Below are 23,138 nucleotides of genomic sequence, written 5' to 3' on the forward strand. Positions count from 1 at the left end.
TAGTGCTATTTTAATATACCTATTTTTTAAAACAACTTGAAAAATGATTATTTTTAAAATCCAGTAAATAGCTGTACCCGTACGGAAAGAGTTTTAAGGAAACGTGATGATATTTTTTTGCTACGTAATTGTGAATTGATCAAATTTTTTTTGTTACAATTTCAGTGGTAAGCGGTAGGTATATGTATTTTGCGGATACATTTTAGTTTTTGAAGAAAGCATTTTGAACGACTTTTTTATGGTGCATTACTTAAATTCGTTTTAGCTTCCTTTTAAGCAAGCTCTTCTCCCTATTTTACAATTTAAACAAGCTCTCATACGTTAGAAGGTGTTGCCTGGTTCGGAATTAATTACCAAAGCTTGCGGCACCGTAATTACCAATCCTTGTATCAGATCTAGCGTGTCTTATCGCTTTCAATAGATCACACCGATATTCCCCGATCACTTATCCATTCTATTATTAATGATTATATGGTGCGATATTAAACAAGACACTGGACCCAAGCTCGAAATCAATTCGTCAACGTACCGCAGGATCAATCTTATTAAATATCTCACGAAAAAATAAATCTGCAACAAAATCAAAACAGACTCGGTCAACTCCGGGTTATCACATGCATCTCGCTCCTAAGGCTCCGCTTGTCCAACTCCAGGAGATCCTTGTTAAGCTAGATTATCCTTCCAGAACTCATCTGGACGATTGGATAATATTAACAGTTCTCGCACGCCCCCGACTGTAAATTACTAAACTATAATCGAATTCCATTTTCGAAAAGGTGTTTAAGGGACTTCCAGTTTGTTATTTATGTCTTTAAATTGCAGCATTCGCTGCGGTGTTTTCTCATGTAACTGTTCATTGATAGATCGACAAGAACAAACCGACTTTTTTCAAGCGTTTTTAATTTAATTTTGATAATTAATATTTAAATAAAAAATGATTAATTTCATAATGAATCAGAAAAAATTGGTAAATTAATGTATCCGACACGTTTGTGTTTATTAATAATTAACACTTTCAATAGTTATAAACATAATAAATTAGATGTTGTAACGCAAATACAGCTATGTTATTAATTCTGTCTCTCCTTATTTATTGAGTGGACGCATTTATCCATCATAACTGATTGTTTAGATGAGCAAAAGGAACAAGACTCCTGATAACACTTTGATGAAATTTCAATTTAATTTCTAATAGACTTGAGGTAATAAAATTTATGCTATGACTATAAATTTAGTAGAATTATAAAATTTCAACAGTGGTAATAAAAGTCGAATTTGATTCGTATCGAAAGTGTTGCTTAAAGGCGCTATTATTTTATATATCCTTCACATAAACATTTTTTAAATAAAATTCAAAAGTGCCAAGTGTTGAGCTTGTTGATTAAAAGAAAATTATTTTCTACAACAAGGTGATTGAAAAATTTAATTACTGCAGTAAATAGGTTAATAACAATTAAAGTACTGGTGCATAACTAAATATCATAACAAGGAAAAAATATCAATCTGATAATCGATAATTGAGTATATTTCAATGCAATTTATTGATTGTAAATCTAACTAAGATAATTAACAAGGAAAGTAAAATTAAGCGTTAATAAATAAATATAAATTAAGGGTTTGAAAGATTATATTAGTTTTTAAATGGCAAAAGAATTGTTTTATTATTGTTTTGTTAAAATCAGTACCAATCGAAATATGCATCAGCAACAAAAAATGTTTTACTGTAATAATTATGTATGAACTCGTATAACAACTCAATGAAGACATTTAAAATGTATTTACATAGAATTAAAGTGTTTCTAAAAGATAAATAAAAATTTCACATCATTAATAAATTTGAAGATACAAACCTGAAAAAAACTTTAAGAAATTACTTTATCAATAATTATTTTTAAATACACTTTAAGAAATTAAAATATATACCATACAATGTGTATTTATGAAGGTTAATATTTGTGGTAAAAAATAATATCAACAAATATTGTTATTTCTCTTACTTTTGATTGAATATGTACTTGCAATAAATTTAGGAAATGTAAACTATAGGATTAAATTTTATATACCGTTAGCGTTACGAATCTTGAAATAATGTCAATGTATGGAAATCTAAATTTTATAATAATTATGTATTGCTGATAGTAATATTATTAACAAAACTTTTTTTTATCAACTGGGTTTTTTTCCGAACCTGCGTTTATTATATTCCAGCAAAAAGAAGATTCGTTCTCATTCCACCCAACAATAAATTTACCAAAGGTGTGGGCAAGCCTGTAATTAGTTGGAATTAAAAAATTATTAATTACTGTAAATCTATTGGCGCGATAAGCGCATGTTGATCCCACATTAAAGTCCATGGGTTTGTCCGATTCACACCATGCTTGTCGGTAAATATAGGTTTGTAAAAGACGCGAGATGAGGCTTTAAGGAATCGTGCCAGTGATACCATCTTGCGGTTTAAAGTCAAAGGTGTTGCTTCATCCTTCTCAACTTTATCCATTTCGAATCTTCAGGACCACTTTCTTATTTGCCACAAAACGTCCAAATGATGTTTTCAACAGGTTGCTAACCGCGCTTATTTTTTAATTATAAATTTCGCAGAATTGTAAACGTTTTATCGCGATTGAAAAAATAGCACTCGAGGTGTGATGCAATTTATGATTTTACGAGCGAGAATTGCATGGGTGGTGCCGAAGAATGCGTATTTAGTTATTTCTTTTATCTTTTAGTTATTTGAAGCGAATTAATATATCATTAAAGTGACCACAAAAACTGTACTGCTGCATGGAACGTTATAATTAATTCTTAACTTGTTTTATTAAGTTAATGCTGCAGTGATAAATGGCTTAATCTGTGACGCTTTTTGCAAAGCCAATAAGGAATTCCATTCCCAATTGATTTAAATCATTCTTTCAGTAATTGCACACAGCAAAAACAAGTTCTTTCACTAATTATAGAAAAGGTATAAGAATATAATAGGGGTATATTTGAAAAACAATTCGGAATTTATAATTAATTAATTTTAAAACGTTTGAAAAGTTTGTAGATAAATAATAAAAGTATAACAATTTCACATAAAAAAATATTAGACTAGAAACTTGTCGAAACAAATTAAACACACAATGATTTAGTAACAAAAATAATTAAATCTGAGCCTTCGCCGTCTGTTCGATTTCACATCACGCCCAAAACATTTAATTCCATATAAGTTGTGCGTTAAGCACCACGAAATAAAAAAACGATAATAGGTAGTTTAAGAGAACACTGGAATCACTTTATTCTTGAAGCTAACGTGTTTCGCGGCATAATTGAACTTTGAAATATTACTTAGAGCTCCGCCCAATGTTCAGTCGCGGTTTCTTTCCACCTTCCACCTTCCATCCTACAATAATTGACCAGAATTAGCCTCTTGCTTTAGCTACAACACACGATAATAATACTCTTTTTCACTCTTGTTAATTTAAAATTTTATCAGATTGATCTTAAACAACCACTTCCATTTAAGGAAAAACTGATAAAGGTTAAACTTGTATTGTTAAAAATTAAGAAATCATGATGAATTTCAAGAGATCAAGTTTTGAAGTGAGAGATGGTGCGTCCTCTCATTTTTAGTTGCTGTTTTAAGCTCAATTTAGTTAGTTTACCCAATGATAGATGGCCCTGCGATACAACAAACTGTACTTTTGCTAAAAAGCAAACTGTAAATTAACTTTCAGTGACCTGGAATTTATATGCAAATGAGATAACAGTGTATCACAGGAGATGAAACTCGGGAAATTTCGGAAATACGATCACGTCCGAAACACTTAATTATGTTTTGCCAGGTGGCTTAACCACCAGGTGAACAATATCTAGTAGAGTTATCTCGTTTTAGATGTAGAGTTTCATTCTGAAATATTAAAAGTACAAAATCTAGTTTCATGGTGCTATAAAATACAAAAAGTGGTTCGAATTTTCAAAATTTTAAAAATTCTCTTGTGGCAGTTTGCGTGACAGGTGCGGAAATAAACAAATGAACAATGTCAACTGATAGGTACCACAAGTAAGTATCGTTTGTTATGATTTTGAACGGAAATAAATTGAATACAAATTTCCGTTTTCAAGTTTGTTGAACTTTGGTGCTTTTTAAATTTTCTCTAAATCACATTTTTATAGAATTTATTGACAATACATGATCATTATCTGCGATCCTTTTAATTCATCGATAAAAACCGCAAATAAATAAATAAATTATTGAGCTTAACGGGAATTTGACAAAAATGCCAAGGCGAATCATCAGTCTTCTTTATCATGCAAAAAACAGGAAATAAATCATTATTTGACAGCCTATCTTTTTTTATCAATTAGCCAAAATTTTGCAAAAATGTGGTAATTGAAGTAGGTTAGTATACAAACCACCTTCTTTTTTTGAGACTTTCTCCTCCAAGTGATTCGACTTAAAAAATGAAAGAAATGAAATCTTTTTCTAGAGCTGCCAAAGATGGCATGATAGAAGTACTAAAAGAAGCAACTAAAAGAGACTGCAATGGACGAGACGAGCAAGGAATGACTCCGACTCTTTATGCGGCGTTTTATGGAAATTTGGAAGCACTTAGATTGTTATGTGGTCGAGGGTAAGTAATAGATATTTTAATCAATTACATCAGAGCTTCATCTAAATAAAAATCATCAAATTGTTATCACTGATACGTGGTACCAAAGATACGAGATTTATAAAAAAACATGTCCTCTCGACTCAAAAATTCATTTGTACTGTAAATGTAAATACATAGGTAATAAGAAAAAATTCATTTCTCGTTGAGCAACTGATTTAAAAAGTACCTACTTAATGTTACGGATCAGTTAATTAAAATTATCTTCTTGTAATCGCAATTGCAAAAGTAACTTTATTTAAACATTGTAAAGTGTACAATGACTTGGTATCACGTTACTATAACTTGCCCTGATTGAGCGACTAGTAGAGTAAAACTCAAGAAACTATGTCAAGATTATGTAATGTGTATATAAACAATAAAAAATAACAATTATAGACGTTCTTGTATGAACCGTTTCAAGAGTCAACGTTTTAAGCACTCAAAAAAATAGGTATTTGATGTGAACAAGTTTGGATCAATTATTTTGTTGCTCATTTTATTATTTAATTTTATTCTTATTTACAATATAAAAAATATGTAATCAGTTTTTTTTTCATTCTTCGTAAGAAATGATTTCATATTACACTTTTCGAATTCTTTGGAGATACGATCTACGTGCCCAGAAGCTCAAATGTATTATATTTAAATAGGTTGTGATAGGTGAACGATATGCTTTCCAATCAATGTGAATACCTAGATTGCATGAAAGATAAAAATGATTTTGAATAAAAACTAATCATATATCATTTTTTATTTTGCAAAATGTTTTAGAAACATGAAAAACATTATAATTGAAGCATTACATTTTTTATTTTGCAAAATGTTTTAGAAACATGAAAAACATTATAATTGAAGCATTGCATTTATCACAGGGTCAACAATATCCTGGTCAAAAAAACTTTTTTTTTTTAATTTTTAACTCTACTATAATCAAGTGTTTCCAATTTAATGTTGCTTAGTGTTTTCAACGAAGATAATGAATAAGATGTGCATATTTATTTTATTCAACCAGGGTTTTACTATTTAATTAATCAAATGACAAAAATTTGTTTATTTGCTATATTGTTCCTGAAATAACTTAGCTTCTATTTTTTGCAACATAATCAGCAAATACTTTAAATCCTTCAAACGTTTCGACTGCCACATCCTTAATCCTCGAAGCCGGCAAATCAAACCCATAGTTTCCTCCCCCTGGCAACTCAATGGTATAAACAATATCAATCCCAGCGCCACCCATCGCCCAATCATCACTAGCCCCAGCAGCAGCATACAACACTTGCGTGGAACTACCAATAGTGTACCTAGTGCCATTAACCGAACTTATGGCATCGTCTACTTTATGCCCCAAGTCATCCAGTTCTTTCCAGTTATCACAAAGGACATTACCATAACCCCATGGATAGAGCAAATATTGCCCATAACTGTGCAGTGTCAAATACGCCTTAATATTCGCAGTGTTGGCTAAGTAATCTCTCAAATTCCGAGCTTCCACTTCAGAGAAAGCTTCTTTTCCGGCGTAGGTCTCCGAACATTCCCAATTACTAGCCCCGGCTTCCATCCAGTGGTATCCGAAGTTGCGATTAGGGTCACAACCAGGGCAGACGGTTCCTGGAGATCGGGTTTTGCGCCAAAGACGGTCTTCGTTCCAGCTGAATTCGTAACCATCGGGATTGACACTAGGGAGGATGATCCAGTCGACGTTTTCAAGAAGATTACTGTTGGATGGGTTTTCGACAAGTTGGTTTATTAGGTACAGAGCGACAGCTGGGGCTATCCACTCTCGGGCATGGATACCGGCATCGACAAAAATCACCGGTTTTGGGGGGTTTCTCGGACCGGAGGAAATCCGAATTAAATTCATATCGCGTTTTTCATACGATTTGCCCATTGTTTCAAGAGTGACAATGTCGGGATAATCTTTAGCGAGTTGGGTTAAATAAGCGTTAATCTTTAAAAAGATACATAAAATCAAGAATTATTTAATCGTATAGTTACCTCAGCATGGCGCAGATACTGGTCAAAACTAATTTTTCCCAATTTCAATGCTTGTCTCGATTGGTGGTACTGTTTTTCAGCTTGGATGGCTCTTTGGACATTTTCTATTTCGACGCTAAAATCAATGTTGTTGGTTTTTAAATAATCCTCAAGTTTGGTTTGGAATCTCGGTGGTACCATGACGGTAACAGGGTTACCAACTGTGTTTATTTTGGACCAAAAATCGAAGTCTGGGATTGCTTCTAAGGACTGCAGATATATATTTTGAAGATGAGTTTTTGTTACAAATTTATAAACTTTGTAGCCTTCGTATTTGGCACTAGAAAAGCCCAGAAGGGCTAGTACTATGAGTACCGGCACTTTCATCATGGTATCTGATGTGAAGTATTCAGAGCAAAACCTCTTTTATACACATAGTGGATAAACAACAATCTGCTGATTTTTCGATAATATTGAATTGAATTCTAATTCAATTCTTTTCTAATCCAGTGTTTTAAGGGATTACAAGTACAAATATTGTCTATGTTCTAGTAGTGTAACAATCAAGCTGTCGATAACTCGATAACTTAATCGGTTAATATTTTGATCCTTGAGTGATATCACGTTTTGATACAAGTCTTCATAATTTGTCTGCTATTAGGCTATTACACAGGTCGTCAAAAAAAGGGCATGTCGTCTCAGTGAGACAAATCAAATGCATTAAAAAATTTTTTAAAAAATCCACAAACTTTGTACTAAATTATTCTTTTCTAATTTAAATGAATTTAAAATACTTTAACTTCAAAAAATCATTACTCAACTATTAGGCCGATTTTCTTCAAATAAAGACCATTCTAAAGGGATGGACTTACCCTTTAGAATGATATGCAATTTGAAATTTAATATTGGCAAACTTTTCTTCGAACATTGTTCGAAGAAGTTCTAAGTAAATCGAAATAGTCTAAGAAAAAACCTACGAGTAATTTTTTTTCATCGTCACCATCGTGTAGAGCATCTCTTTATTAGTTATGATCCAAATTTTTAAAAGAATATAGCGAGTAGTTTTCAAGTTTTCAAGATATGATTTTTTGAAGTTAAGGTTCGCTAATCAAACATTGCGCCATATAGGAGAAATGCATGTTAGACTTACTTAAAATTGCATTTTTGTAAAAGCATTCTATTCTCATTACAGGATTAAAAATTTCACCATTATTTAATGGTTGGATTAATATAAACCTGAACCATTTAAATACTTTCTTATTTATTTATTGTTTCTAGTTAGTGTAATAAAATATAATCTTTTTTAATTCATTTACACTTTAAAAAGCAATAATATATAATAACTATGTATACTTATTATTCTAATTACAGTTACATATTCTTGTGTAAAAATGTTTTCTCAATCAAATTTAGAAAAAGAAAACACCAATTATCTAAGTAAAGATTTAGACTTAATTTAATAACAATTACTCACTAAAATAGGCTGTCAATTGTCTGTGTCTAATATATCATTAATTGGTAGTAGCAGTAAATGTGAAGGAAATTCAACAATTAGGTATTTGAAATATTTAAAGCATTATAAGTGAAAGCTTCTGTCCAACATTGTAATTACAATTAAAATGGAAAATACAAATTCACTAAAAAATGTTGTTGCCAGTTACATATCATAAATAACTTGAGATTTCTATTTTCAGATAACACTTTTATCACTTTTATCGATACAAATTTCAAAAATCATTTAACTCAAGGCAACTTATTCTACAGGGTTATTCATAAATATGAATCAATATTTGAACCTCAAAATTGACCCATAAAATTATGTTAATTTTTATAAAAACTCTTGTCTTGTCTCTACTGATAAGAATTTTACAGCCCTTGGAATTTGGGTATGGAAATTTGTGTTTTTTTTTTTTAATAACTTTGGAACCATTGTTAACAATAGTTACTTGCGAGAACATATCTTTTAAACTAGTGATCACAAAAACTGGACACATCTACTCAATTTCCCGTTCCAGCAGTTGCAGGTCACATTTTTTGTGTTTTCAAATTTTTTTGGCTTCTTAACACTAATATTTTATTGCTTAAATCGATAGAGTAATCAATTTCAAGTAAAAAACGCATAACCTTTAATACCCCTAAAATGGACCGTTTTAAAGATATTTTAATTTAAAATGAGAACTCACAACACTGAAAGCAAAAAGTATGAATTTTGAATGAGTGATATCCACGGCAACAAATGACCATGATCATTTGCTGTCAGGCATCTGTCAACTTGAGATTGGACAATTATTAGACCATTAATAGAAAATATATTTAATAAAAGAGTTTACCTCCAAACATAACTTAGAATAAATCCAAATGGATCTCGTACTATTTCATCATAAAAAAATCACAGAAATTTATCGTCAAAGTTAACAGGTGTCTCGCAGCGATTTAGGTGACCATGGTCATTGGTTTCCGTAGATACCACTCATTCAAAATTCATATTTTTCATTTTCAGCGTTGTGCAGTACTCACTTTAAATTAAAAATATTTTTATTAAACTATCTTTAACACGGTCCATTTTAGTGGTATAAAAGGTTATGCGTTTTTTATTCAAAACTGGTTACTCTACCGATCTAAACAATAAAAAATTAGTGTTAAGAGGTCAAAAAAATGGAAAAACACAGAAAATGTGACTACAGGTAACCGGAAATTGAGTAGATGTATCCGGTTTTTGTGATTATTAGTTTAAAAGATATGTTCTCGTAAGTAACGATTCCAAATTTTATAATATTTAGTCAAATGGTTACAAAGTTATTACAAAAAAAAACAACAAATTTCTATACCCAAACTCCAAGGGCTGTAAAATCAGTAGAGATAGGACATGAGTTTTTATAAAAATTAACATCATTTTATGGGTCAATTTTGAGGTTCAAATATTGCTTCATATTTATAAATAACCCTGTATTTATTTAAAATTATTGTGTCTTGATTAGATTAAATGCATAAGATTTTGAATTTTGATTTATTGGGAGGTATAATTACATGTGTTTATAAAATTTAAAAATGTAACAATGCTGAATGCATTTTTATAGGGGAGACCCGGACAAAGCCGACCTCTTCGGCAACACAGCTCTGCACTTGGCCGCGGCCCAAGGCCATAAACACATCGTCACATTCCTAGTCAATTTTGGAGCCAATATTTACTCGACTGACATCGACGGCCGAACCGCTCAAGAACTGGCCGGGATGAACAACCGCGACGACATCCTCCGGTTCTTAGACGGTGTCCACGCCAAACTGGAAGCCGGAGACAAAAAGAAAGCCAAAACACTCAAAGAAAAAGCAAAGAAAGAGTCAGAAAAACGCATCAAAGTAAAACACTGAAACCATCTAGAGAAATCGTTTTCACTTTCTTTTCAGGAATTTAACAAACGTCAAGTCAAAAAAGAACAAGTTCAAGAGAAGTTGGAGAAACGAATGAACAAAGGTCACCATAGGCCATCGATGATAGAAACGCTAAAAACCAGAATTAAAAGTGGGTCTATGTCAAATTTGGCGAATCTGGGACCTGCACCTCCGAGGTTCAGTACGATTGTAGGCAATGGGACGGTTTCCGGGATGAGGAATTTGGGGTCGGTACAAAGGAGGGTTCTTGCGAGCAGGACTACTCGGCCTGGCTTTGATGACGATTTCAAGGTACTATTAAGACTGAATATTCACAAGTTGAGAAAACTCATTTCAGGTTAGTGAAATTGAAGATGGAAAACGTTCAGTAAGGTCATTAACGGGCTACAGGCGGGACTCTGAAGTGCTTTACACGGGTACCATCGACGGCAGGAGAGGCCGTTTGGAGTCAGTTTTTAATGAAGCTGAATATATTGACTCGTCACCTCCACCACCACCGTCCAGTAATGGTCTCATTAGATCCATGTCTCAGCCTGATTTCATGCACGAACTAGAAACAAACGGCGATAATAAAATCCAACAAGAACCAGCAAGTATTTTTGTCAGGCCAGGAATTGGTAGTATAGCTTTCCGGTAAAAATGCTTTGAATATGAGTAAACAAAGAATACTGTTTTTTTTTACTTTTAGGAAGAGCATAACGAACACTTTCCAAGGCTTTTATTCTAGCGAAGGCCCCAACGAGGAAAGTTCAATCGGATCTGGGGAGAGTTACGGACCCAGAACTAACACTCTGTCAATCGATGAGCTTACAGACCCAGAATCCAGTGATGATGACAATCCAAATGCTCCCTTAGAACGTTTTTTGACAGCTTGGGGTTTAGGAGAGTATCTTCCTCGTTTCGAAGAACAGAAAATCGATTTGGATACTTTGATGATACTGACAGAAAACGATCTCCTAAGCCTAAAATTGCCACTAGGGCCCCATAGAAAACTTGTGACTGCTGTCAGTGAACGGAAAGCCGCACTGGAAAATCCCGGCGAAGTTACAGATAGCATGTTGTAAATATAAAGTCAAAATGTATTATTTATTCACTGTTTTGAAATATAATAACGGTATTGTATGTATTTTATTGGCACTTTTTGTACAGAAATTGTGTGCCAGGCATTATTTACAAATTCGTATTTAAATTTATTATAAATAAATGTGTATGTTATGCAAATTGAAAATGTCTTGTGGGAACTTATGGAAGACCTAGTTTTTATCATTAAAGAAAATGTTGATGTCATTGACAACGTCCAATGCTGGACATTGAAAAAATAAATGAAGAAGAGAAGTTACTTTGCAAATAACGGATTTCATATTTATTTTGCGTAATGCAAGAATCAACCATTAAAAAGTTAAACCGATAGCCAAAAATTTTAGGTCCCAACTATAGAATAAAGTAAATTAGTGTTATTTGTTCAAGAGTTTAAAATCACGAAACTGTCAGGTAATTTTCGAAATTTTTATAAGATTGGAGTCACAATAATCATCGCGCCAAATTATAAAAATTGTCGACTGTCAGAATCTGCGCGCGCAGTTTACATTCATTTTTGCCAAGTGTTGAGAACGACACCCGGTTTCTGCATTTCAACATATTGAATACTTCTTAACCCAAGTCAAATGACTTTGACCGATGGGCAATCAACGGGTGAGGTCCCTAAATTTGTGGCCCCCGTAATCCAAGACAACCCGACCGGATGGGGGCCTTGCGAACTGCCCGACCAGTTCAGGGACATGCCGTACCAGCCCTTCAGCAAAGGCGATCGTCTCGGTAAAATCAGTGACTGGACAGGAGCCGCCTTCCAAGACAAGAAATATGCCAGTAAGTGGAACCTCCCCAAATTGTCACCCTGACACATGTCAAATTTGAGGTTAAGTTTACAAGTTTTTTACCAATTTTAGATAAGTATGCGTCTCAGTTTGGGTCTGGTAGTCAGTATGCGTATTATCATGACGAAGACGAGAGCACTTTTCATTTGGTCGATACAACTCGCGTCCAGAAACCCCCGTATCAAAGGGGGCGCTTCCGCGCAAATCAACGCAATTTGCGAGGACGCGGAGGCCGAGCTGGGATGCAAGGCAGCGGCATGCAGTCGCTTGGAAAAGGGGTTAAAGCGAGAGATACGTACAAGAGGAGCCAGGTTAAGAAATGGGGACAAGGACGGGTAAGATTCTTACTTGAAGTTTTACCACAATACAATTCGTTTTTTTAGCCCCAAATTAAGATTAGGGATGCTTCTGTTACGGTCAAACCGGATTGGGTCACTATTGAGGAAATGGACTTCCCTCGTTTGGGAAAACTGTCGCTACCCAACGTCAAAGATGGTTGTTGAAATTTCATAATTTAGTACTTCTCTAACTTGGGTTTTTAGGTGAGGACGTTATTTGTTGTGGCGAGTTGGAGTACTATGACAAGTCATATGATCGTGTTAACGTGAAGAATGAGAAGCCATTGCAAAGTGTCAATCGTATCTTCCATACGGTGCGGTTTCATTAATCCATGAATTGTGAAATTAATTACTGATTTCAGGTTACAACCACTGATGACCCGATTATCCGTAAATTGAGTAAAACCGAGGGCAATGTATACGCCACTGATGCGATCCTTGCGACTATCATGTGTTGCACTAGATCCAATTATTCCTGGGACATCGTGATTGAAAAAATCGGTATTTTGCCCCAAATAAGTTTTACAAAATTTCAATGATCATTTTCAGGCGATAAACTCTTTTTTGATAAGCGTGACAACACAGAGTTTGATCTTCTAACGGTCAATGAAACATCCGTAGAGCCCCCACAAGACGATGGCAACTCTTTAAACTCTCCAAGAAACTTGGCCTTAGAAGCGACTTTTATCAATCATAATTTCAGTCAACAGGTTTTAAGGACAGGTTCCGGCGAACCTCGCTTCAAGTTCGACAATCCAAACCCCTTCATTTCTGAAGAGGAAGAAGGCGAGGTTGCTAGTGTAGCCTACAGATACCGCAAATATGACCTAGGGGGCGGAATTGTTAGTTTCATGTATTATTTTTCCCACAAAATTTATTTCTGTGTTGTAGTTCTTGGTTGTCCGTTGTGAACACGACGCCGTGGTTCAGTCCCCCAACGGCGAGCTTCAATTCCTCTCAATTAAAGCCTTAAACGAATGGGATTCCAAACTGGCCAATGGTGTCGAGTGGCGCCAAAAACTGGACACTCAAAGGGGTGCCGTTTTGGCTAATGAGCTCCGTAACAACGCTTGCAAGTTGGCCAAGTGGACCGTTCAAGCCTTGTTGGCCGGCAGTGACCAGATTAAATTCGGTTATGTCTCCCGTGCTCATGTCAGGGATAATAGCAAACATGTTATTCTGGGTACCCAGCAGTATAAACCGCACGAGTTTGCCACTCAGATTAATCTGAATATGGATAATGCGTGGGGGATTCTGCGGTGTATCATCGATATTGTCATGAAGCAGAAAGATGGAAAGTATTTGATTATGAAAGATCCGAATAAGCCGATGATCCGGTTGTACGATATTCCGGATAATACGTTCGAATCGGACGGGGAGTCAGAATCGGAGGATGAGGTGCCCCCAGATTCGGTGACTTTCCAAACGCTTTATCCGTACGCGAATAGTGCGAAACGCTAAGTTTTGTATTTTTGTTTTGTATTAGCGAAAAGCAAGAAATAAAATTGTCAATAATTGACAGTCATTAAACAGACGTGGGGAAAAATTTTAATAAATCACTTTCTTTTTCCCCAATTTCCTTAAATAATATATCAAAAAATAATTACGCTATTTTGGTCTTTTTTTTTTTCTAAAAGTGATTGAATCAATCACATTTTGTAAATAGTATAACATTAACTCAGTTGTAGACAATATCAGGGTACATAAAATAGTTTAGATTCTTCACTTACTTTCAATTTATTGTTTGTCAATTTAATTCAGGCTTTTAGTTTAGTTTTAGACAATGAAAATAACAAACATTACTGAACTAAAATGGATTCCAAAAAACAATAACAATAACGATTAACAAGTAGTCTAATTATATTTCTGAAAACCTTTAGCTCCTCGCTTGTTCGAGTAGGCATTCCTTCCTCTTTGAGGCAGAGTGTTTCTTAAATCAAAATTTTGCACATTTTTGTCAACTGGATGTTTATTCCATTTTTTTTTATAACTTCCCGAAGGTTCATTCCTACCAAAATCAGTCTGGCTAAACTTACGTTTATTTCTGGAAAATGTATTAATCCGATTAACGGGATTTCCTTCTGACAATATTTGGATAACTTCACCCAAATGTTCTTTCACGTGACGTGATTCCGAAATTTTGATAATTTGGGAGGAATCAGTCGGCATTTGTAAAACCAGAGTCTCCAGTTTATTTTTCGATAACACACAGCCAACGTTTATATCCAAGTATTGGGCAATTCGGTGCCTCCAGTCGTTCAGTTTTTCCAAAACTAGTAACTGTCGTTTGTGCATCTCTTCAACATTTCTAAGAACCGACAAATACGATTCATCCTCAACTTTAGGATACAAAATCTTGCAACAATTATTGCAATTATCATACACGTCCTTTAAAAGCTTGGCATCAATTAATTCATTTTTCAGTTTGTGGTAAAACGTTATTAGATAGTGCGAGTCCAGTCGCGCATAATCCTTGAATTTCGGAGGCAACGGCCTTCTGCGAAAATCCGCACGCTGCATTGCTTTATCTTTGGTTGCATTATAAACCTGCAAGAGAGCATCCAGGCCCAATTTATTGTATCCTAAAGCTCTCATTGCTATTTGCGTGTCAAACATGTTTATGACAAAAACACCCAAATCCCGCTGAAGCCACCTCAAGTCATTTCCTGCTGCATGAAATATTTTCACAACGTCGGGGTTTGTGAAAATTTCATTCAATTTGTGCAACTCATCCTTTAAAGTAATCGCATCAATGAGGTAATCCTTGTTAGAGGTTGAAATCTGGACAAGACAAGTCAAAGCTACGTAACCATGATCTGAATATTCAACGTCAACTCCTATAACTTTATGAGATTTTAAATCAGTAATTAATTCCTGGAGATTGTCTTTTGTGACGATATCACACAGGGGTGTTTCTTTGAGGGTTTTGGGGGGTTCTATATTCTCCACACGAGACATCTGCTCCACCGTGGGTTCAAAATTAAGGAGACGCGTCTTGTAAGGGTGACTTTGAAACGATTTTTCTGCTTCCTTTGTTATTTCTGATTCCAAAGTTTCAGCAGGGGCTTGATCCTGGCCTTCGTTTTGCTCTAAAATAAGACAATCTGGTAAGACACCGAAAATTGTGTTATTTATTAAAATACCAGCCACGTCATCGTCCTTTGGAGTTTCTTTATCACACGAATTTTTCACAGATTCTTCATTACTGGTCGTAATTTCTGTTGTCTGGACCTCAACCTTTGGTAATTCTTCTTTCTCCATCGCAAATATTTCTTATGTAAGCCAGTTAAAAATAATCCCAAAACTTACGATGTGACGATGGAAAAACTACAGTTCTGCCAACAATAAAAAATGAAAGTAGGAAAGTTCTGTACTTGTTTAAAATAATTATTTGCGGTTGTTGTTACTTGCTTAATATATATATTTATCTGAGTTGACGATTTAGTATCTAACAAAGTGTAATTTATTAATAAATGGGGTGATTTCTAGCTAGCGGTTTTGGGAATTTAGTTATGACAGGTTAGCTGTGCTTATTTTTTCTACAATTACAAAGGCGCTAGATTTAAAAATCAAACCTCAAAGTTATAATTAAAAACACAATAAAAATGGATTTATTAGGAAACAATAATTTTATTTTGAATAAGTAAGTATCCTAATTATACAATAGGTTGGAACTTCAGAGCAAAAACAAACATTATTTTACATTCAACAAAAATCGAAAATATTCCTTAAAAACTATCGAAAGCAATACAAAAACTAATATCGACGTGTGTATGAGTCGTATTTACTTCTCTTTCGACTGTCATACCGTGAATACTGCATTTCTTGACTTTGCCCCCTTTCTTCCAATCTATCCAATTCTCGAGATTTGTTTTTTGACCGGTGACCAAAATCTCGAGTGGGCCTTTTAGTTTCATGTTCAATGGGTCTAGAAGTTGTTGATGTGTTATTCATTGCTCCTGCCAAGAGGTTTTTAGTGGTTTCACAAAGTTTGGTAAAATTTGAACTATTGAAAGATGGGACACCACTAACCAAACCGCTGTTGTTTGAAGAGTTGTACTGAAACGAACTCGGAGGAAACACAAAAGAATTGATTGGAGTCGAACTTTGGATTCCTAATTTTGTGACATCAAATGGATTTTGTAAAAAAGTATCTGTCGTTGTTGTAGTTGGTCTGTTTTGCTGGTTAAACTGATTTGCAAATGGATTTTGTATATGACTATCTGTTGTTACTGTAGTTGGTTTGTTTTGGTTAAATTGATTCTTAAAGGAGTTATTTTGGTTACTTGTGTTTCTCTTTAAGTCAAGTCGCTTTGGTTTCTGATTGATGTTCGGACTGTTGTTCACTTTTCTTTTCGCGGCTTGTACTTTGGGCGTTTTGATTCTTAAACCATAAGACGTTTTTGCTTCCAATATTATCATTCTGACTTCTTCAGCATCTCCTTTCACATATGATGAGTTAGATATCTGCGTTATTTCGTCAACATTAGTTGGAAGACTTTTAACAATATTCAACAAACAACCTTTAGGTATGACACGTTCAACACTTATATTGTGCATCTGTGCTGTTTTGACATTCCAATCGTACAATTTCTTCAAGACTTCCTTCTGACAATCATGCACCACCTTTAGCTCGTTTTCTAACTGTTGTAATTTTCCCAATTGCTCAGTTTTGTGGACCACTTTACAAGCCTCTCGGCAGTAATCCAAAAAAATTTTGTACTCCTCAAAATCCTTAAGTATAAACTTGTTTTTGTAATCGTGGTACATGTAAATTAAATAGTGGGCATTTTTTCTACAAAATTTTATGTGTCTATCCGACAATGGTCGCGACTGGTAATAGTTTAATGAGGCTTTAGTTAATTTCTCCCTAACTCCATAGTCATGTGCAATTAATTGATGTAGTTGGTAATTGTTTTTCGGTGGCTCGAGTAAAATCTTTCTAGCTTGCTCAACGTCAAAAATATTAACCAAGTATACGTGTAACAAGGTTTGTAAAGTGGCTAAAACTGAGCTTGCCCCAAAAACAATTTTTACGATTTTAGGATTTAGGAACATTTCAGTGAGTAATAAAAGTTGGGATTTTAACTTTAAGACGTCCAGAAGGTAGTCTGTATTCCGCGTAGAAATTGCCAATAGTGTAATATCCCTTTTAAATTCCCTTTGAGTACAATAGGGCTCTAAAGACACTTCTTTCACATTCCTTACTTCTTGTAACATGTCTAGTATCTGATTTTGTGTAACAACCATCACAAATTTTGTATTTTCTAACGGTTTGGTAGCCCCAATTTCGGTAAATTTTAACAATTCTTTTGGTGTTTCAAAAGTTTCAATTAAGCAGATGTAGGGATGGGAACCTGTTTCATCTTCATCTTCTTGATCTTGTGTTAAATCTTCTGTTTTGGTATCTGTCGAAGTCTCATTGTGTTTTTCTGCTTCACTGTTGTTTTTCTCAATAACTGTCTCATTTGGAGGCTCATCATCGTCTTCAATTTCAAATATTTCGTCAGATGTAAAAAGACTTGTGTTTTGGTAGTTATTCGGCTCTGTCTTGAACTCTGATTCTTCCGTATGATTTGACAAAGAATCAATAGTTTCTAAATTTAAATCACTTATATTATGCCCTTCATTAAGATTCAGCTCCGAAACTTGGCCGGTCTGGTCAATAACCGTGAAAGAATCTCCAATTCCTTCCTCTTTGACTTTGTTTTGGAAAGCTGAAAAATTGCTTTAGAGATATTTCAAGTGTAATATAAACATACTCGTCATCTCAAAATTTGTATTTAGACTCGTACTATGAGTGTTTTAAATTAATTATTTCTTTTTGGAATAATGCTTTGAAGCAATATTTTTAGCAAATTTTAACCCCGCTTTTGAAACAATCGAAGGGTAAACATAACCTAAAATCACAAAGATAACTCGTTTAATTAAAGTACTAAATACTAATAAAAAAACTTTCTATATTTTGGCTGTGTCCACATATTGCTGTTGTTGAGCTCATTATAACAACTGTTAAAATTAATTATATTTAAATGAGAACATTTTTAATAAAACTATATTCGTCTTTGTTTGTTTTCGGTCAAGAAATGATTCGATATAATGTAGTAATGGCGGCAACATTTTTAATTTGATTTTTTTAGAATAATTACAGTTAGTCACAAAGTAAATTCGTTACGGTTCATTTTCTTTATTCTAATCTAAACAAAAATATAATACTTCAAACAAGGAATACTTCACGTTACAGTTTATGTAATACCATTCTAATAATTTTTGTTATCAATCTCTTTAATAACGAGCTGAATTTTTTTTACTGCAGCTTCAACGTCTTCGTCACTAATTTCCCAATAGGTGACAAATCTGATAACCCCTGCGTCTCTTGAACTTGTTTTAACACAAACTTTAACCTCGTCGGTTTCAAAAACAGAAGCCAGTCGCTTTTGAACTTCTTTGGCAGTGATTCTGGACTTGTCCAAATACATCATAAGGATGTTGGTTTGGACGCCCGACAAGTCCACCAAAAATGTCTTTGATTTCATGGCGCTAATACCTGCGAACGAATAAAAAGTAGTGTTAATATTTATTCGAATATTAATAATTGTTTTATGTAATGTTTATTACAATATTTAATTGGAGGACAAGTAAACAGGACAATTGTGACCAAAGGAAAGCCATACACAATAAAAATATATTTATTTTTGTTATAAAGCATTCTCACGTAAATATTAGGAGTATTTTATTATTTTTATTCAGGTCATATCTTGTAAATCTTAAAGTACATAAAAAACAATCAAAAAATATATTGTCATAAATATAAACACTTAAACACCTATCTTAAATTTTAATTGACTTGAATTGATCATCAAATTCTTTCAAAACAAAGGTAATTCTGTCGATCGTATCTCTGATATCATCATCTGTGATCTGCCAATAAGTCACAAACCTGACACAATCAGGCCGAATCGAAGAAGCCCTAACACTAACTTTCACTATATCTGTCTTAAACACTTTAGCCAAACGATAGATGACTTCTTTAACGGCCACTTTGCTCCGATCAATATACATCATCAAAATATTTGTATGAACCGAGGGCAAGTCAACTTTGAAGATGTCCGATTTCAAGCTATCAATAGCTGTAAACAACTCTCTAATTTCCGCCTGTAACGAAAAAAAAACATTTACCTTTGGCAATCTGCAGGATATGATCGTGGTCCTCCTGCAACCGATCGATCATATTATCAAGAGCCACAAGTCCTGCAGCTGCGATAATCCCAGCTTGTCTCCAGCCGCCCCCAAGGACTTTTCTCGTCCTCCTAGCCCTGCAAAAACGAGTTAAATACTCGCTAGGATTATTTAAAAAATCTCACTTGTCGACAAAAGTCTTGCTGCCGGCGAGGATAGAACCAATTGGCGCACCTAGACCTTTACTCAGGCAAAAACAGACAGTATCGACGTCGCGGACTACTCGTTCCACAGGTACTTTGAGGTAGACGGCGGCGTTCATAACCCGAGCCCCGTCCATATGGACCGGAATGTTGTACTCTTTCGAAATGTATTTCACTTTTTCGATCCAATCTAAGGGTAATACCTAAAGCGGGGAAATAATCGTTTCAGAAAAATATAAGTTTTTAATTGTTAAGCTTTACTTTTCCACCACACATGTTGTGGGTGTTTTCGATTATAACTAGAGAAGTGTAGGGCTCATGACAATCCGGATTTTTACGAATTCTGTCTCGAAGTTCGTCCAAACTAAAAGTCCCATCGTTGTTATTGCGGATTAGGGAGGCTTGGACGCCGGCAATTTGGGCGGGGCCCCCTAAAATTACGTCATTGCTAATTACCAATGGAAATTTCTTTTTTATTAAATAACGATACTGATTAGAGAATGGGTGGGTAACAATCTCGTTTCTAACCATAACTGTATTTAATGAGAAGGTTGGGAAACCACAATGCGAAAATTAGTACCTACCTACCTTGTTCAAATCTGAATGTGTGCCCATTATCGCCTGAAATTATCTCACTCCCTCTTTGATTGCAGTGGACCATAACTTAAAAAATTGATAAGACATTAGAATTGCATCATTAAAATTATCAAAATTACAAAATTCTAATCAGTATTTAATGCAAAACAAACATAGTATTAACTAAAACCGGTGAGGTGTAAGAAATAAATTATCCACTTGATAAATAAGATTGCTTAATTCCACTCGGACGTCAAAATCGTTACTTGCAAAAATTTTATTTGATCAAGATAATCACATAAACATTGATTTTGTTTGATCATCTTAAAGTTCTGCTGTTATCTTTTGAAAAAAAAAATTTTCAAATAATAAAAACGGGAAGTTTCCTTTCTTTTATCGCCGACATTTGACTTGTTGCAAAAGAAGTAACAATAAACTCACTTGCGATTAAATTAGCCATGGTTCCGCTGGCCACGAAAACGGCGTCTTCTTTCCCCAAAAGCTCGGCCGAGCGTCGTTCTAACTCCGCGACCGTTGGGTCTTCCCCGAAGACGTCGTCTCCGACGACGGCCGTCGCCATGGCTTCCCTCATTTCGGGGGTGGGTTTGCTTATGGTGTCGCTTCGCAAGTCCACCACGTGGACCGATGAAGTGTTTATTTCACCGTTGACTTTTTCGTACATCTTTAATAAAATCGTAATGAGAGACCAATCGCGCCTTGCGTTTATATAAATCAGAGTCCCACCACAATGTTTGCACAATACACGAAGGTCAATGTGGAGCGAGTTTACTTTAATGATAAAATAACCCTTAGTTACAAGAATTTACCTCGATTGTGGTTCAGCTGAAAAACACCAGTTTTCGAGATAATTTTACAAATTGGTTAATTTTTAATATTCGATTTGTTGCGTCATGCTGTAGTAAAGCGCTCAAGCTCACCCATTCAACAACTTATTCAAATTTGAATTTTTACCGCCATTTTGTTCAAGGTCACATGCGATGGGAAGTTGTGATAAGTTAGATTAAATTAAATTTGAATTAAATAACTCTTTAACTCAGTTTTAACTGATAAAAATTGAAATGACTGGCAAATTTTTAAATGAAAGCAAGCATCTATTTTTTTGCCTTGGGAAAATATAGGTTAGGTGTCATAAGAAGTAAATTCAAAAAATTTATATAATCATTTCAACTACAATTACCTTTTAATAAGCTTAAGCTAGAATTAAAAAAAAGTTCACAATAATACAACTGCTATCACAAAACACAATACAATATAAAAAATAACTATTAAATAATAAATTCGCACTCAACACGTAACAAAAAGGCCATAAAAGGACTTGAAAAGAATTTAGGTCACACGCATGCGTGCCTTAAGAGGTACTTAATGACCTTTTCCTAATTATCAAAAAATTCGAATTTCCTCTTCCTACAACTAACAAAAAACAAAAATAACATCATCTGCAAATCACATAAAAAAATAAAGAAGCTGTTTTTAGCCAAGTAAAGACTTATTACATCATCCAACAACAAGAAACTTTTACTTTCGTTTTACTTTCACGTTTAATTGATGCCTTATTAATGATTTATTGTCATATATTTTTGCAAAATTTAAAATTTCCGCGTTTCGCTGCCAACCTAAACCCTAATTGAGTTAAAATCCCTAGTTTGTGTTTTCAACCGCAGTGGTTTCGCTGATTATTTGTCAAAAAAATCCGTTCTCATCCAACACCTGGCACAAGACAGTTCAAAATGACTCAAAACAGGTAAAAACCCAAACATCTTGCCCCAACATTGCCTCCAAATGCCTCAACACAAGTCCCAAACTCGTGTTCTCATACAGCTGATTACACCTTTTCCCTTTAAATTATTACAGAAAACGGGGTCGCAACCACCATGAAGACGAAGTCGAATTTATGCCACTCTCGAAACGGATCAACAATCTCCATATAAACAACGGTCTCTTCTTGGACAACTCCAATCCTCTGGGGGCGTCTGAATGGGGCCCCGGGCCCCCAAACTTCGTTCATCAGCTCCCCGAGTCGCCCCCAAGCTCGGTGCAAAGTCTCGATTGGAACAGTTCGCCCCAGTATTCCCCAGATCTGAGCGAAAACCAAAATCCACACTATTTTAATATCAATAAACTGTTGTTTGAAATGTATGTTGAGCGGCTGCAGCGTGGATGTCATCAAGTGTGATTAGGGCCATTACAAGACTGTATTTTTTATACTTTTGTTTTTTATGTATTAAGAAACTGCTTTTTATGGACCAATTTATTTTTGAAAATAAGGCTTGATTTTTTGAGCTGTTATTTGTGTGTGCCACAGAGCCGTTACAATATGTAATTTTAGATGCCATTAAGTCCGATGTTCACTTCATTGATTTGTTTGAAATAAAAGTGAACAAAGGCTTGCATTACTTGTTAATTTATTTTATAGGATAGTTAGATAATATAAATATCCACGTGGTTATTCACTAGTTATGCACATGTAAGAGTATTATTTTTATTATGTCTTGCATTTAGCCATTGTACATTGTGTTTGAAATAAGATTTTTTCTAGTTTTTGTTTTTTAGACCATTACTACACTGATATTAAGGCATATAAACAGTATAAAAAATTCAATCATTGGTGGACGTAGCTGAAGATAAGCTAAATTTAGTGTCAGCTTTTATTTTCAAGTAGTTGAGAATGATAACGCATCAAGATTGTTCGATTTTTTTTAATTTACTTATTGTACAAGAAATACTGCATTTTTTTTATAATTTTTAATTTGTGTGATTAAATATTTATCCCATGTTTCACAGTAGCTTAATTAATTAAATTCGGTATTTATTGATTGCTCTATTAGTAATTTACATGCTGAATTGCTTAGACTTTCTTTGAATTGTAAAAAATTATAAAGGATCAATAAATGTTTAATTATTTTGTTTTCTTATCAGTTCAGAGTCTCGAAAATATTCCCACATTTTGTTTTT

At 34.2% G+C, this 23,138-nt stretch overlaps 7 protein-coding genes across 10 annotated transcripts; 3 read left to right on the forward strand and 4 right to left on the reverse strand.

The window, feature by feature from the left end:
- The first annotated feature begins 3,805 nt into the window (after positions 1-3,805).
- LOC123004556 (Usher syndrome type-1G protein homolog) lies at positions 3,806-11,121 on the forward strand. 2 transcript variants are annotated; one of them, XM_044397900.1, is made up of 6 exons: positions 3,806-4,039; positions 4,467-4,610; positions 9,683-9,962; positions 10,011-10,286; positions 10,333-10,628; positions 10,684-11,121. In XM_044397900.1, the coding sequence occupies exons 1-6, from the start codon at positions 4,017-4,019 to the stop codon at positions 11,057-11,059; spliced, it is 1,395 nt and encodes a 464-aa protein (XP_044253835.1). In that variant the 5' UTR covers positions 3,806-4,016; the 3' UTR covers positions 11,060-11,121. The 2 variants fall into 2 exon arrangements, with proteins under 2 accessions (XP_044253835.1, XP_044253834.1); XM_044397899.1 differs by lacking the exon at positions 3,806-4,039 and having other exon boundaries at positions 4,441-4,610.
- On the reverse strand, positions 5,368-7,023 carry LOC123004558 (carboxypeptidase B-like). Its single transcript, XM_044397902.1, has 2 exons — positions 6,627-7,023; positions 5,368-6,579 (listed from the first exon to the last, which is right to left on the reverse strand). The coding sequence occupies exons 1-2, from the start codon at positions 6,993-6,995 to the stop codon at positions 5,710-5,712; spliced, it is 1,239 nt and encodes a 412-aa protein (XP_044253837.1). The 5' UTR covers positions 6,996-7,023; the 3' UTR covers positions 5,368-5,709.
- Positions 11,122-11,556: 435 nt separating the features above from the next.
- Positions 11,557-13,741, forward strand: LOC123004555 (eukaryotic translation initiation factor 3 subunit D). The gene is made up of 7 exons (XM_044397898.1): positions 11,557-11,861; positions 11,942-12,204; positions 12,253-12,364; positions 12,412-12,521; positions 12,570-12,708; positions 12,757-13,049; positions 13,099-13,741. Exons 1-7 carry the CDS (start codon positions 11,660-11,662, stop codon positions 13,666-13,668), a joined length of 1,689 nt encoding a protein of 562 aa, XP_044253833.1. The 5' UTR covers positions 11,557-11,659; the 3' UTR covers positions 13,669-13,741.
- Positions 13,742-13,925: 184 nt separating this feature from the next.
- On the reverse strand, positions 13,926-15,697 carry LOC123004557 (exosome complex exonuclease RRP6-like). The gene is made up of 2 exons (XM_044397901.1): positions 15,351-15,697; positions 13,926-15,296 (listed from the first exon to the last, which is right to left on the reverse strand). The coding sequence occupies exons 1-2, from the start codon at positions 15,466-15,468 to the stop codon at positions 14,062-14,064; spliced, it is 1,353 nt and encodes a 450-aa protein (XP_044253836.1). The 5' UTR covers positions 15,469-15,697; the 3' UTR covers positions 13,926-14,061.
- A 130-nt stretch (positions 15,698-15,827) lies between these two features.
- LOC123003853 (exosome complex exonuclease RRP6-like) lies at positions 15,828-18,321 on the reverse strand. 2 transcript variants are annotated; one of them, XM_044396878.1, is made up of 4 exons: positions 18,163-18,321; positions 17,970-18,107; positions 16,731-17,924; positions 16,549-16,674 (listed from the first exon to the last, which is right to left on the reverse strand). In XM_044396878.1, the coding sequence occupies exons 2-4, from the start codon at positions 17,974-17,976 to the stop codon at positions 16,667-16,669; spliced, it is 1,209 nt and encodes a 402-aa protein (XP_044252813.1). In that variant the 5' UTR covers positions 17,977-18,107; positions 18,163-18,321; the 3' UTR covers positions 16,549-16,666. The 2 variants fall into 2 exon arrangements, with proteins under 2 accessions (XP_044252812.1, XP_044252813.1); XM_044396877.1 differs by having other exon boundaries at positions 15,828-17,924; positions 18,163-18,311.
- Positions 18,322-18,378: 57 nt separating this feature from the next.
- On the reverse strand, positions 18,379-21,514 carry LOC123003854 (probable low-specificity L-threonine aldolase 2). Of its 2 annotated transcripts, none has more exons than XM_044396881.1 (7): positions 21,364-21,514; positions 20,607-20,847; positions 20,178-20,252; positions 19,851-20,020; positions 19,572-19,792; positions 19,387-19,523; positions 18,379-18,754 (listed from the first exon to the last, which is right to left on the reverse strand). In XM_044396881.1, exons 2-7 carry the CDS (start codon positions 20,845-20,847, stop codon positions 18,468-18,470), a joined length of 1,131 nt encoding a protein of 376 aa, XP_044252816.1. In that variant the 5' UTR covers positions 21,364-21,514; the 3' UTR covers positions 18,379-18,467. The 2 variants fall into 2 exon arrangements, with proteins under 2 accessions (XP_044252816.1, XP_044252815.1); XM_044396880.1 differs by lacking the exon at positions 18,379-18,754 and adding an exon at positions 18,879-19,337.
- A 260-nt stretch (positions 21,515-21,774) lies between these two features.
- LOC123003855 lies at positions 21,775-23,088 on the forward strand. Its single transcript, XM_044396882.1, has 2 exons — positions 21,775-21,927; positions 22,038-23,088. Exons 1-2 carry the CDS (start codon positions 21,914-21,916, stop codon positions 22,357-22,359), a joined length of 336 nt encoding a protein of 111 aa, XP_044252817.1. The 5' UTR covers positions 21,775-21,913; the 3' UTR covers positions 22,360-23,088.
- The last annotated feature ends 50 nt before the right edge of the window (positions 23,089-23,138 follow it).

This window comes from Tribolium madens, unplaced genomic scaffold, assembly GCF_015345945.1.
Source record: "Tribolium madens isolate multiple individuals breed KSU strain unplaced genomic scaffold, Tmad_KSU_1.1 Scaffold_1;HRSCAF=32;Tcas5.2_LG8, whole genome shotgun sequence".
NCBI classification, from domain to species: Eukaryota; Metazoa; Arthropoda; class Insecta; order Coleoptera; family Tenebrionidae; genus Tribolium; species Tribolium madens.

Coding starts and splice junctions, on each gene's coding strand:
- LOC123004556 (XM_044397899.1), top strand. CDS start 4,441: ATGAAAGAAATGAAATCTTTTTCTAGAGCTGCCAAAGATGGCATGATA. Junction 9,963..10,010: donor AGTCAGAAAAACGCATCAAA/GTAAAACACTGA, acceptor CTTTCTTTTCAG/GAATTTAACAAACGTCAAGT. Junction 10,287..10,332: donor GCTTTGATGACGATTTCAAG/GTACTATTAAGA, acceptor AACTCATTTCAG/GTTAGTGAAATTGAAGATGG.
- LOC123004558 (XM_044397902.1), bottom strand. CDS start 6,995: ATGATGAAAGTGCCGGTACTCATAGTACTAGCCCTTCTGGGCTTTTCT. Junction 6,580..6,626: donor AGTATCTGCGCCATGCTGAG/GTAACTATACGA, acceptor ATCTTTTTAAAG/ATTAACGCTTATTTAACCCA.
- LOC123004555 (XM_044397898.1), top strand. CDS start 11,660: ATGACTTTGACCGATGGGCAATCAACGGGTGAGGTCCCTAAATTTGTG. Junction 11,862..11,941: donor CCAAGACAAGAAATATGCCA/GTAAGTGGAACC, acceptor TACCAATTTTAG/ATAAGTATGCGTCTCAGTTT. Junction 12,365..12,411: donor GCTACCCAACGTCAAAGATG/GTTGTTGAAATT, acceptor TTGGGTTTTTAG/GTGAGGACGTTATTTGTTGT.
- LOC123004557 (XM_044397901.1), bottom strand. CDS start 15,468: ATGGAGAAAGAAGAATTACCAAAGGTTGAGGTCCAGACAACAGAAATT. Junction 15,297..15,350: donor AAAGGACGATGACGTGGCTG/GTATTTTAATAA, acceptor GTCTTATTTTAG/AGCAAAACGAAGGCCAGGAT.
- LOC123003854 (XM_044396880.1), bottom strand. CDS start 20,847: ATGTACGAAAAAGTCAACGGTGAAATAAACACTTCATCGGTCCACGTG. Junction 20,253..20,606: donor CATGGCTAATTTAATCGCAA/GTGAGTTTATTG, acceptor CAATTTTTTAAG/TTATGGTCCACTGCAATCAA. Junction 20,021..20,177: donor CACATTCAGATTTGAACAAG/GTAGGTAGGTAC, acceptor ACGTAATTTTAG/GGGGCCCCGCCCAAATTGCC.